At 39.7% G+C, this 14,661-nt stretch overlaps 1 protein-coding gene across 5 annotated transcripts in view; it reads right to left on the bottom strand.

Annotated features, from left to right (window-relative positions):
- The window catches only part of LOC120729925 (ubiquitin carboxyl-terminal hydrolase 2-like), a 62,627-nt gene that overhangs the window by 3,981 nt on the left and 43,985 nt on the right, over positions 1-14,661 (bottom strand). For all 5 annotated transcript variants that reach the window (XM_040025953.1, XM_040025927.1, XM_040025936.1 and 2 more), the window contains 10 exons: positions 9,500-9,550; positions 4,969-5,092; positions 4,575-4,686; positions 4,373-4,483; positions 3,470-3,534; positions 3,207-3,310; positions 2,865-2,945; positions 1,685-1,763; positions 1,100-1,204; positions 592-712 (listed from right to left, as the gene is read on the bottom strand). In XM_040025953.1, the coding sequence (XP_039881887.1) occupies positions 592-712; positions 1,100-1,204; positions 1,685-1,763; positions 2,865-2,945; positions 3,207-3,310; positions 3,470-3,534; positions 4,373-4,483; positions 4,575-4,686; positions 4,969-5,092; positions 9,500-9,550 (953 nt within the window). The remainder of the gene's footprint in view (positions 1-591; positions 713-1,099; positions 1,205-1,684; positions 1,764-2,864; positions 2,946-3,206; positions 3,311-3,469; positions 3,535-4,372; positions 4,484-4,574; positions 4,687-4,968; positions 5,093-9,499; positions 9,551-14,661) is intronic.

Genomic DNA, 14,661 nt, shown 5'->3' on the forward strand with positions numbered 1-14,661 from the left:
GTAATGCATATGTATATATACTGTATGCATGCTGGTGTATGAGGAGGTAAAGGAAACAAATTCACTTAGTCAATCTAATTTGCTTTGTTTCCATGCTGGAGTAACTTTCAGAATCATCATCAATTCATTTATCTTTCATGAAGCTACCAAATGGTTTCAGTGCCAGCGTGCATGCTGTACACTCCCAAACACACACACAGAACAGCTTGAGCTATGTGTAGTCATCAGCTATGTGTAGTACAACCCCCGAAGAGTGACGGAGAACCAGCATCAGACCTGACAACAGTGTTGAGTAAGAGGAAGCATGGAAGGGTATGAATGAGTGCAGCGCAGCAGGAAACAGCCTGGAGTGACCAACGGGATGCTAAGCAGAGCAGATAGCACCCGCAACTCTTACTATCACTCCTCAACTCTGTTATCTTAGCCAGGGGGTGTTTGTGTGCTTGTGAGAGCAATAACAGCCTGTAAAATTATCATTATCAACGAGCTGACTTCTCCACACAGCTCCTATGATCTTCTACACGAACAGTGAACTGTCATAGTAACACTAAGTGTATGTGTGTGTCTGTGTGAGATTTGTGGCGAACCTACCTGGAGTCATTGAACGTGTACCATTCTCCCGAGCTGGGATTGCGACAGTAGGCTGTGTAGTGGCCGCCCATAGTGGTGCCTGAGTGGTTGGACACTGCGTACAGGTTGTACACTGCATTTACTGCAAGGCGACAAAACACATGTTGAAAGGGACAGTTCACCCAAAAATCAAATCTAGATATTGTCTCAATAGCCTGTAGTGATTGCTCACCACAATGGGCCATGACTTGAATATGGGGCCATCTAGTTCCATTATACTCCATTAAAGTATAATGGAACTAGAAAAAAAATCTGAATGGAGAATAGTTTCATGTAGAAACCATTATTTTAATGTTGTAGATCTGGGGCATTGGCTTGAACTGCTGCCTCACAGCACAAAGGCAGAAACTAGCTCACACCTAAACACTGAATAAACTTCTCTGTGAGACAGAGAGAAAAGTTCTACATTTAGTGTAAACATAGCGTTCTGTGGCAGTCCACTCGTGGAGAGTACAAGCTCATTACTTACTGCTGTTTTCAGAGGCAAACTCCCGCAGGTCAAGATCCTTCATGGGGAAGTTAACAAATGTGGACAGTTTGCTGGTTCTTCGTGCCTCAGAGAAGCGCTTCAGGTCTTTAGAGGAAAGGGAGTCAAGGAACAGATGCTCTGCATACAGTAAACTGTACATCAAGCCAACATTCAACATGACTACTCGGAACGGCTTCACTCCACTGAGGCTTTAGAATGACACATCCATCACCTCAGTGACTTGACAAATTCATAACAGCCAATTAGCAGCTCGCTAAAACATCTGATCATGTGCGCTGTCAGCGCTCACTCACTTAATTATACTGTTGGGCTTATACACATGACAACTTCCTGCCTCCATGGCAGAGCTGTCTGCTGCTAACTGTTCACAGCACTTTTCTATTGCAGCTATTGTCATAGCTGCAACAGAATAGCTAAGGGTCAGCTAATTACTAGAAAAACACTTTTTGCAATTCAGTAGAACAGAATACAAAGCAGTAAGTCATAAAATCTCAATAAAGCATTCAGCTACCCCACATGCCTCAGCACAGCATCACAGCAGGTGATGAATAAAGCAAAGGATACGCAGCACTAAAATCTTGGGGAATTTCTGTATTGTGAACTTTTTAGTGCATCTCCTCCTGGCTTTACATCTGTAGCACGTCTTTGAGAAGAAACAGAATAAGATCAGTCAGTGTTTAAGAACAGGAATCATAGAGGAACCACCACACAAGATAAAAAGCACAAGTTACTCACTCAGTCTAAACTATCTCTGACCATCTATGTGCAGCTTACATTTGTACTGAGCATAAAACAAACTGCAGTTTATAGATAGTTTCCCTTTTAGATGCTGTGTAAGTTCTGTGGGAAGGATTTTTTAATTTGAATTACTTTATAAGCATTTTACAGTTTGTTGTTGAACAGGAAAATTCCAAACCAGTTTTCCTAAATTTGCTGCTTCTGCAGTTACTTTGCTCTGCCTTTGTAGGGCAGTGTAACTCCTCTAATTACATGTATATGAAGAGTTTCTGAAGAAATACAGTTTTTTCTTATTTTTATATTTGTCCTGTCACACTGCTGGATGCTCACATTAAACATGACCAACAACACCTTTACATTTGTAAAAACAGTTCTACTGTCATTTATGATTCATTCAGATGTAAACATATTGTTGTGCACTTTGTGCGTCAAAGTATGAATTTGTTTTGAGAATTGTGTTTTTTAATTGTATTTATGTTGTATGGTCTACCTTACAATATAAAGTGCCTTGAGGCAACTGTTGCTGTGATTTGGCACTGTAAAAATAAAATTGAACTGAATGCTAGGTTTGCAGTTTGGTTTTGGAAATCCTACAATTGCAAGTTCAGGAGGAAGTCTTAAGGCTTCTTTTAATGGCTTAAAGCCAGGCGAGGGGCAGCCAATAATATAGAAGTGAAAGGGTGGACGTAAAAGGACAGGAACTAAAGCAGCTTGTTTCAAACAGAGGATCAACTCAACTGAGTTAGGGGCAGCAACGAGCCCTGTATATGTTAATAGGGATTATTTTAAATTGTGAATCATGCAATTCTGTCATCGTCTAAAAATAAAAAAGGAGCTGAAAGTAGCTTAATTATAAAGTAAACAATATAAACTCTTATACGCACAAATAAAACAAATTTCATGTTCTGTGTTAGCTGTGCTAACTCAACACTTGATAGGAAAAGTATGAAGTCAAAGTGGTGATTATCATAAGCTCTTTTTGTCAGTGCAAGCAGTGAACACCTACCGGCTTTTCATCCCCATCAAGGACGTCTTCTTTGGTGAAGAGTCGCATGCAGTCCATCAGACTCACCTCACCATAGCCCTTCTGAGCACAGATGCATTCACATTACATTCACACACACGAAGCAAAAACAAATAGAGACAGGAAAGAAATGAAGAAGCTCATATTAGGAGCTGTGGACACAGGAAGTGTTTCAATATTTAATGCAAATCATCATAAAACACACACACAACCACACTCATACACTGATTGTGCTGACATTTGTGTCTGCTGCCCTTCTGGTACGCGTTACGTAAGAAGGACAAACACAGGTCCCTGTCTGGACCTGTGAGTCTGTGCTCTAACCTTGGCGATAGGCAGAGAGAGATCCCAGAAGGGGTCGAAGACAGTGGAGCAGAAACCACAGTGGCTGCAGGTCAACGAGCTCTTCAGCTGTCCCACAAACAGGTCTGGAGAAGCACAGATCAAAGAGTACATCAAAGAAACAGATGAGAAAGTTTATCTTCCTTTTCATTTCCATTTAACAACGTTCTGTTTATGTCTTGTTTGTGCAAGGTGAATTTTCACGTTGGTGACAAATAAAACTGAGCTGCAGCCCATTTACTCACCTACTATCTTACTGTCCTCTCGCTCCAGGTATTTACTCCACATCTTCTTCCCTTTCTCCTCATCTCTGAGGGGGGAGTATGAGTTAGAAGTTAGAAAGTGTAAGCCTTACATGAAGTGTAAGGCTTACACTTCATGTACATATGTAGTGCCTGAGCCCCCAGCAGGCAGCTGATAGTTAGGAAGATGGCTAAGATGGGGGAAATCATACTGAGCTGTTGTGACACTGTAAAAGGGTTTCAAAAATAACAAAAAGCAACAAGAGAACCTGGCCTAATTTATCTTAACTACCAAGGTGTCCAAGAACCATTTTAGGGGATTAAAAAGATGCTTTACAGAAACACTTCCTCCTGTGAAACACTTTTTCATGCTGTGTGCAGATATTTTCCTGCAGTTTTAACAGTGCAGCAGAGAGGATGTGTTTTTAGGGCAATACTGGAAGTTGCTGGAATTAACTCTGACCCTTAAACAAACCGTGGTTAGATAACTGTTAATTATATCAATGAAAAACTGGAGCATTAAGTGCTTGTGGCCCCCAGAGAGGAAACAAATCAGCATGGGAGGTGAAACTATTGCACATGGCCTTGAATTAAAGCTTAATGATGAGGCCTCAGTGATTAGTGCTGTCTTGGTTTGGGGCTTGTATTCATACTGTACGCTGCACATAACCTATTCAGAGATTTGGCCCTGATGTTTTTGAATTACTAAGCTAATGTGATTCAGGCTGGTTACGTATGAGTAAAAACTCTAATAAAATACAATAAACAGTTGTACTGTTCATCTGTGAAACTTCCAAACACATCCTCATCTCCAGCTAACAAAGTCCACTTTTCAAAACAAAACAAAACAGTGTTAGTGTGACTCAGTGCAGGTACACGCACACGTGTGTCGGTCTGATTACTCACGGCAGGTGGTCGAAGTCCTCCACAGTGCCTCTCGGCCTCACAGTGACCCTGTTGACCTCGTTGTGCAGGCCGTCCAGGAGGAAGCGCAGGAACTCCTGAGCATCCTGTTGGCTGTGATACACCAAAACAGTTAGGGCTATGAAAATCAAAATCAGGTCACAAAAAAACAGAAAATAAAAAATAAAATGATTACAAAGCTTACTTGTATCCCACAAATCTGGGAGCATATCTCTGGATCTGTGTTTTAAATTCGGACGGGCTGACAGCCTCACTGCTGGATGATGTCCACATGGTCTGTAGCAGCTTGGCAAATTCTACCAACACAGCAGCAGCTAAGGTTATTCACACATGCTGGGACGTAAAATGCTTGTGTCACAGTGGAATGAAATGAAGGTAGGACTCTTTTTCATGCAAACTCTTAAAAGACCAAGAAAACCACTCTTGTTTTTACCTCTTCTAACATGCTTTCAGGTGAAATGTGCAAATCTTCCAGAGATGCGGGGGGTAGGGGGGAATGAGTGTGCTGCTGGTGGACCGCTGTGAGGAGAGGAGAGTTTGTTTTGGACTCTAAGGGGCCTGTGTGACATGTCTCTCACCTTCCATGAGGGCTGTGTTGGTGCGGCTGTTGTTGTTAAGGTCTCTGCGGTGGGAGTTGTGCAGGCAGTAGTCTCGCAGGCTTTGTGTGTTGCTAAGACACTGCAGGATACTGTTCATGAAACACTGTCAGGACAAAGCAGAGAAAACGGTTTGATTCCAGATGCTATAATCAAATCAGTTTATGCTTTTACTTAATTAATACTGTTAAGTTAAACGTATTACTATTCAAGTCATAATTAATAAGATTTAAGACCAAACTTGACATGGACATCAAAAGCAACAAACACACTGTTGTCAGTTCAAAAAAAACAATAAGGTCAAAATAATGAAGTTGCTAAACTAATTACAGGTTTAAAACAATCAAAAGCACTTGATGTATATGGTATTAACACAAACTTCCTAAAGGAACATATGGATTTTCTTGTACGTCCAACAACTCATGTTTTGAATATGTCTTTCAAACATTCCATTGTTCCAACAGATTGGAAAATTGCTGCAGTTACACCAATTTTCAAAGCAGGTGTGAAGACTGACATGGCTAATTATCGCCCCATAAGCATACTCTCGGTCGTATCTAAAATAGCTGAGAAGTGGGTGGTTAAACTCCTCACTGCTCACCTAGAAAACACCCAACCCTCATTACATCCATTGCAGTTTGGCTTTCGGGCACATCACTCCACAGATACTGCCCTGTGTATGTTAGTGGAGAACTTGAAGAGCTTGCTGGACAAGAGTCCCTGTGTTGGAGCTGTATTTTTAGATCTGAGGAAGGCTTTCGACTCTGTAAACCATCAGATATTGTTATCCAGATTGACTCGGTTTAATATCTCCAGTCAGGCTCTTCAGTGGTTTGCCTCATATCTCTCACACAGGAAACAGTGTGTGGTGTTGGATGGGGTTAAATCTCCATATTTAGACTGTGATACAGGGGTTCCTCAAGGATCTGTTCTTGGGCCCTTATTGTTCTCTCTTTTTATCAATAACTTACCTGAAGTCTGTCCAAATATATTTACTCAAATGTATGCAGATGATGCAGTTATATATACGCAAGCAAATAGTGTCCAGCAGGTGGCAAAAGATCTTACAGCTGCTTTAGCATTAATACATAGCTGGCTGGAGGACTCATGCCTAATGTTGAACACCTCAAAAACTGTCAGTATGTATTTTTCAAAACGCCCCTTAAACTTGAAGCAGTCAAACATATTCCTGGATGGAGTAGAGCTTGAATTAGCTCCAGAATTTAAATATCTTGGGGTCATTCTAGACCCAACATTATCCTTCAAGAGTCACATAAATAAAGTGTCCCAGGTACTTAAATTTAATAATCGAAATTTTAATCATATACGTAATACTTTAGATATGAATGTTGCAAAAACTTATTTTTACTCAATGATCATCTCTCATATGGACTATTGTTTGACGTCCTGGTCACTTGCTTGTCCAACAACACTTAAAACTATTGAAAACATTTATAAAAGAAGTTTAAAACTACTTGACAAAAAACCGACTTCCCACCACCACTGTCATGTGTTAAAAAAACATAAATTACTGAATTTCAATAACTTAGTGAAACTTAAAAGAGTGAGTTTAATATATAAAGTCTTACACTCCCTTGCTCCACCACCACTAAAGCAGTTCATTAGGCATAAAGAAAGCTCAGACAGGACCACTCGAGCTACAATCCGAGGAGACTTGTTTATACCCCACAGACGGACAGCATTTGGGCAGAACGTCCTTTCTGTCAAGGGAGGCCATCTGTGGAACAGTCTTCCTCAACCCATAAGAGAATGCTCGACATTCAATTTGTTTAAGGGAAAGGTTAAAAACTGGTTATGGACAAATCAAGTGTGTGATCATGTATAAGTTGTATAGTTTTAATGTTTTATTTGGGAACAGAATGGTGTGTATGTGTAAGTTTGGTGATGGAGTTTTTATTATGAATGAATGATGAATTTTTATGAATTATTATGTCTATTTTTATGCTTAAGGACAACAGATGGAAATTAGCCCTTGGCTATAATCTGGTATGTTTACATTCATGTAATTTCTTTTTTTACATTTATGTTCATTAACATGCACTGTCCTAAATAAATAAATAAATAATAAAGGAAAAACTGTATTAAAAACTGTGACCCTGAATCCTCCCTTAGTTATGCTGCAATAGACGTAGGCTGCCGGCGATTCCCATGATGCATTGGTTTTTCCTTTCCAGTCACCTTTCTCACTCACTATGTATTAACAGACCTCTCTGCATTGAATCATATCTGTTATTAACCTCTGTCTCTCTTCCACAGCATGTCTTTCATTCTTTCTTCCTTCTCTTACCCCAACAGATGGCCCCGCCCCTCCCTGAGCCTGGTTCTGCCAGAGGTTTCTTCCTGTTAAAAGGGAGTTTTTCCTTCCCACTGTCGCCAAAGTGCTTGCTCATAGGGGGTCATATGATTGTTGGGTTTTTCTCTGTATCTATGAAGCGCCTTGAGGCGACTTTTGTTGTGATTTGGCGCTATATAAATAAAATTGAATTGAATTGAAAAACTGTCTGAATGTATTTGTTAATATAAACAGACAACCACCTTGTTCACCCAAATGTCAAACTCCTGAAAGCCTGACCAATTTATCTGATATTATTGGCTGAAACCAGCAATATGCTACTGCTGGCATGTTGTTTGGAACGCCACACTCACACCAAACAGCTGATCTGACCACAGTCGGGCAGAATGTACACGAGTAAATAAATAACTACACATAACAAATTTAGGGAAATCCTTTTGCAATGTCTAAATGGAAAAGAAATACTGGCATATATATTGGAATATGGCATTTTAAAATCACCAAATATTAGCACTAGTTTCAAAAATCCTTTACCTACCTTTGACAGGCAATGTTGTTTGTTCCAGAAACATCTGTAAACTTTAATCATCAGGACTCAACTTTGCTATTATATCAAGCAGCAACTTCTTGCTTACTAAATGGCTGAAAATTAAGCCAATATGGACACATGCTAAGAGTTGCAGTTGTTTTATTGGTCAACAGATGCTGGTCTCAAACAGTAAGTCAATCCCCATAGACTATAATGTAACAATGTCCAACTCTGCAGCATTGAAAATGGCACAGGAAATGGATTTAGCTGTGACAGATCATTTCTACTTCATAACAGCTGTACAGGGGGTGAATGTTTTGGAGGCTAAGGCCAACCTTCATACAAAGTCTTTGGGTTAAACCCGCAGCATCCCATGACCACAAACCAACAGGAGAGCTGCCCTTCTTCTAAAGATTTATTTTTGCCATTTATCCTTTAGTAGATAAGATACAGGACAGACAAGAAAGCAGAAAGGGAGCATGGGGGAATGACACACAAGCAATGTGGCAGGCCTGTGTATGGGCTGTTGGTATATTGGTCACCAGCTCAACCAGATGAACTAAGATCTAAACTGAACTTAAGACGGCTGAAGACTTTTAAAGGTGTTTTAATAAAAGATAATTCACAATTAAGACATTCTAGGCCTTTCTGAGGATGTGCAGACACCCTGCATCATGTCTAACAGTGATTTCTAATGTTGTTCCAATATGTTACCAAAATATATTTCTGAGCGCAATTTGCAGTGTTAAAAGATGACAAAACAGTAGCTTAACAGCTTGAACGAATACTTCAACATTTTGAGTGATGTGCTTATTTGCCTAGAGTTAGATGAAAAAACAGCTAGCATGTATAAAGATAACATCTCCATATAGGCACTCAAAGCTCACTGAAGAATATGCTGTCTTGTTTGACTTCGGTGTGCTCAAAGAGTAAGAATAAAAAGTTGGGACTTTACAGAATGTGATTTGTGCACTAATTCCTCGGGTGAGCACATCATAGCTGGGTATCTGCTAACCTCACTGTAATTACAAATACTTGTTTTTACTTTAACTGTTCTAAGTCTTAGTGAAAAGCCAAGCAACTCAGATTTACTCCTCAGACTTGAGCATCATCAAGTTCATAGAACAAAGGCAATCAAGTGTTTTAGCCAGAACTCTGTTCACATCATTTTGAAAAAAGGTGGTGTACAGTCATGTAATAAAAGCTAAATCTACATATTATGTAAGAGAGGGATTTTTCAATGTAAATGTGAAGTCATTTGTCCTTGATGAATGTTTAAAGAAGCAGAGAAACAGCAGTGTAACTCCTGGGTACAAAGAAGTATCACAGCACTGTCTCATGTCACGTGTTCATGTGACACATGTGCAGCTTGGTAAGAACAAACCAGTCAGAGAGGGAGGGAATGAGATCTCTCTGGTCCATAGTTCAGAGCTCTCTGATTAGGTTACTCTATACAAGCACACAACACAGCGCACAGTTTATTTTAGGAGTCGTCCTTATGCTTGTTGCCTGGCAGACCGAACAGATCGCAACACACTGTGCTTACAGTGACACTCACTGGATTTTTGGAAAGCTATTGCAAATCAGTTGAGAACAAGAGCAACACCACTCAAGATGTTAGTCTCACAACAGATGTAATTACATGTATAGCATGTGGCTGCTGTACTTACAGTGTTTCCTAAATTCTTCAGTCCCACCAGGCCTTGGGCGCTCTTTGAATTCTGAAAATATAAATAAATAAATATCAAATTTAAAAACAAAACAAAACACCATTTTCAGATCATATGTACAGTCTTTTGATCAGACCAGTGAGGGCTGGTGACTCCCAACCACCACTGACAGTGCTAAAATGTTTCATTTTATTCCTGAAGCAAAAACACTTGAAGAGCACTCCATGTAGTGGTTTGAATGAATGAACTGAAGCATTCAGCTTTTTCTAGTAGTGTTTAGCCTTCAGGAATCTCCAAACAGAAGATTCCCATTCCCAGCATCAACGTTATCTCTCGTGTCACTGTCCATGCTGCATAAGAAATACTAGTCAGTTAAATTAATAATTTGTAGTGCATTAAAGTACAACACCAGTTAACTATTGGTCACAGCCAGCTGTTTTCAGAAATAACACTACTCAACCAAATCTAACAAAGTCCTTCTAGCTTAGTGTGGAGCTTTGTCTGCACTGGGTTAGAATGGAATGGAACAGTTTACAGTGCAAAGGCCTTAATAGTGACTAACAGGAAAGTCTTAGTGTGTGTCAGACTTTAAAAATAAAAGCCCACAGTTATACACCGGATGTTTTCAGGATGACTTATGTTAAAATTTCATAACCAAAGTGTCCGGTTCCTTCTTGGAATACCAATGTTATTTAAAACATGTTGAATTCTCAAAAATAAAAGCCTCCACTGGTTGGTGGTTGTGAAATGTTAGATTTTTAAAATAGTCCAACAATCCATTACAGGAATTTGTCAGTATCCTTTGGTGTGTCCTTTTTGCACTAGACACCATTATCACATGCTGTAACTGTATGAGTTTCAAAATAAAAGTTACCATTTATGTATAGGCATTTAGCAATACTTTACAGAGTATTAGAATTTTAAAGATAAAACCAGGTAAGTAAAGCCCAAAAGGTTTATTCTGTTCATCTGGACGTAGCATTTTCAATGGGTATCGTCGTTTCTGTCACTTGGAAGAGTGATGAAATGTTTCTCCCATTGAAAAGGCTAAGTCCAGATGAACTGAATCAACCTTTTGGGATTTACTTACCTGGATGATTGAGCATGCATCAAGACACTTTCTTTGAAAACTTCTCTAATTGCTGGAATTGTTTATTTATGCAATCTTGAGTCAGCATCTTATCTTCAGCTTCTCTCAGCTAGCTGATTTTGCTAAAGATTTTTAGCCGCGAGTAGCAGACAAAGGCCAACAACAGCAATAATCCAGGTGCACTCTCTCCAGAACCTGTGTGGTCTAGTCATGCAATGTCTTAACTAATGTGTAACCGAATGCTGGACAGGTGTGTATGTGTGTGGATTTTGACCTTTAAGGACAGAAGGACTGAAGCCCTGCTAATCTGACATCTTGTGGGTGCACTATTATGCATGGTGGATTTTTGAAACATTTCAGCAATTTTTAAATATGATGTAAGAATGCAATTAACAGTTTGAAATGGAACTTAAGTTTGAACAGATAAGATTTAATACCATCTGTTACACCGTGCTCAATGCTGACTGTTTCCAGTACTTTTCTTGCTTTTAGATTAGTTAAAATGGCATTTAGATTTATTAGTAAATGTAAAAAAAAATATCAATCAATGAGGAACCACACACACATACACACCCACAGAATGTGATTCTTTTTTTACTGAATCCAATGGGTGAAAATCCTTACATAACTGAATATGTATCCATTAATCTGGCAGTCTTTCTACTGAATAAGCCGGGATTGTGAGCTACTTCGCCACTGCCAACAGTGCTGATGTGTTTGAGGCTGAATTTGCACTTTAATGATATCCTCATGAATCTAGAGACATGTGACAAAGATCTGACCTTGCGCTGTGTCCCTCTAAGAATGCCATATAGGAGGCATTTCCTGGTGAGCATTATCTGTAGACAGAAGCTTGTTTTTGTGATTTCACAGCTGCTTCCTCTCTGGGTAATCACTCCCAGATGGCTGAGATCTGATCAACAACAGCAAAGTCACTGTACCTCGCCGAGTTTAATTCATACTGTAACTTTCAATGTTCTTTAGGCAGGAAACTATGAAACAGACACATTTAAGCTCAGTGAAACACAGCAGATGGCACGGCATATTATCATGTTTTCAGAATCTTAAAATGGTCTGAAATGCTTTAAAGAACTTATGTCATCATTCGCTGCAGTTCAATTTCATTACATAAGATTAGTGGTTATATAATAGTGTAACCAGAGGAAGAACAAACAAAGAAGACGGGGGTGGATAAGGAATGCACTGGTGCCCTTGGCTAAAAGGCAGAAGCAACAAAGACGCGTAGGACTGAATTCACTGTGCATAATGCTCCATCAACCAGAGTGCTGCTGTACTAATCGTGTTTATAGTCACTGTGAAAACACACTCACTAAAAACGTGTGGGTAAACTTGTGTTTTTAGGCACTGAGAGTGTCGGCAGACTGACATCAGTCACCTGAGCTCACTGTTTTGTTCGGCTCATTTTTAAAATTTATATGGCACATTTGATTATAACAGCAACGTTGACCTGCTGTACAGAATTACAAAATAACTAGTACCGAATAACTCTCATACTGTATTAAAAGACAGTGAATACAAATGTGTTTTTAGATTAGGTTTGAAAAGACTAACAGTAGGAGGCTGTCTGATGTGTAGTTATGCCACAGTTTAGGGAACAAAAGTTCAAGAAACAGTTAACGATAAGATCTCCATTTGGCAATATAGAAAGGCTTTGTAATAAAGTCTTTGACAGGTTTACATTTGGTTTATATACCATTTTGTCCTTATACTGCGGCACCGGGTGGTTTGGAAAAATAAATTAGAAGTATTTAGCTGAAGTGTATTTTATTTGTGTTTAGTTCTTTTTTTAACTTGTAGTTCTAAACTGGAAGATTATTGTGATATTGAAATATAAAAATAAAATTATATTTTCTTATTTTTCATTGCTCAAAATAAGCGGCACACTCGCGGAAGCCGGTGTACCCACCGAAACGCCGTGCATTTATCGAGATTTTCAACTCCAGGTAGGCCAATTATGGATCTTCGGATCCACATTATGTCAGCAGCTATTCTCCACCGTGAACTATGTTAAAAACAAACACCGCTCACGCCTCACAGATGACAGCTTAGAGTCCTGCGTAAAGATGAAAGTCACTTCGTACAGCCCCGATTTGCAGACGCTGTGCGCAGAGGTTCAGGAGCAGAAGTTCCATTGTAAACATACCACGGCAGACCCGCTGCTTTTCAACATTTCTTTATTGACCACTTTTCACACAGGGTTGCTGTACGCATACAGCCGGCTGTAGCTTTTCAGCTCACAGCCCGACAACACAACAGCAGAGAGAGCACAGACTTTAAGGCGGCAAGGTGTGATTGCAGGTGCCGCTCAGGTGCGTCCGACTCCTATGCAGCGGCACTGCAGACCACGCCCCGCCACACACATTAACCATTTAAAATACATATTTAGGCAGAATTTTGCAAATATCAATTTTTTTTAGCAGCATAGTGCTTTTTTTCCAATTATTTTTTAAAAGTCAGGTCAAGGCTCCAAAAGCCCAAAGGTGATATAAAGGTGGCGGCTCACAACAGTTTTTGTTTGCTACATGGATCATTTTAGTTCAGCTGGGTGTCTTTCCTTTTGTTATATTTCTTTAAGAGTCCAAAATGTGTTAATTACATAAATAAAATGTAATTTTCTCTGAAGCACTTCATGGATTTCATAAGCAGCACACCTTAGTTGCTCTGTGGATTCTTTTAAAAAGCAGTTAAAAACTTTTCTGTTCAAACAAGCCTTTTGTTGATCTACGTATTTTATATTCTTTAGATTATTTACATTTGATCTTTTACATTGTGTATAATGTCTATTGATTGAATTGTTTACAGCGCTTTGTGAATGCCTGTCTGTTAAAAGCGCTTAATAAATAAACTTTACTTACTTACTTTAGTTGTTCACACAAAGCATAAAGGTAAAAAAAAATATATATATACAGTGTTATCTTCATTTTAGATGTCAAAAAGTATTTGCGGCTCCCAGTGTTTTCTTTTGTGTGGAAACCGGGTCCAAGTGGCTCTTTGGGTGTTAAAGGTTGCTGACCCCTGGTTTAGGGGCTACAACCCCAAACGCTCATTCGCCTCTGTGAACCAGCCTACCCTTGGTCTGGCTAAAAGTAAAAGATCTTTTGATCTAAGAGATCTAGAGGGCACAAAAAAGCTGCAAGAGGTCATAAATACCCAGGAGCCTGTCTATTCAGGGCTTTGATGGCTGTGGGTATGTACTCACGTGCTGGCTGTTACCCTCACCTGTGGTAAATGAGAGTGCTATGTAACAGGACCACAATGAAAATCAGCCAAATTGCATAGAAGGCAAGCTCACCAAACCGTTTAGTGATTAAATCAAAAGCAGCATGGGAAGGAGAGTTAGCTTTCACTGATTTGGTCGAGGACACGTCAAACTGCAGGTAAAGGTGCCGTTTACAGTTTGTTACTTTAGATGTTCTCCTATTTCAGTTGCTGAAGTGTTCAAATTCCTCTCTGGTTCTGAACACAAACTAGATGATGCCTGAGAGGCCAGAGACTGCTCATCACTCACACACACTCAATCCCGTGTTCAACTTCCCCACGACACCCTGGAATTGACCTGACAACCAATATATGAGTCACCACACATCACGTACCTAATGACCTTCCTGAACCCAGTGACCATTCATAATGGTATCAACACTTCCTACGGTCGCATGTGAACAGGCTTAACAGTCAAACTGTCAGGGTTTAACTGGCAACAGACTTACATCATTACTACCAGAGCAGGACGTTTTCTGAGAGGCTCTGGAAGGAAAAGTATGTATGAAGTCACAGTTGGAACTTTTTCATTTCAGGTACAGGTGGGACTGGCTATCAAATACACCCTCACTTCATAAGGAGCAACCTATCAGAAGAAAGCTAGAGGTGAGGCTGCACCAAGGCTCAGTACATACAATAAGTAGGGCTTATTCTGAACTGTGAATGAGGCAAAGCTACAGTGTTAAGAGTCCAAGAACAGACCTATGGAGATGGAATTGAGCAGAGGCTATGCTTGTAAAATTATTATGGTATTAACTTACACATTCAGCAGCTCCATTACAATAACACTATG

Source organism: Simochromis diagramma, unplaced genomic scaffold (genome assembly GCF_900408965.1).
Source record: "Simochromis diagramma unplaced genomic scaffold, fSimDia1.1 OVJJ01000348.1, whole genome shotgun sequence".
NCBI classification, from domain to species: domain Eukaryota; kingdom Metazoa; phylum Chordata; class Actinopteri; order Cichliformes; family Cichlidae; genus Simochromis; species Simochromis diagramma.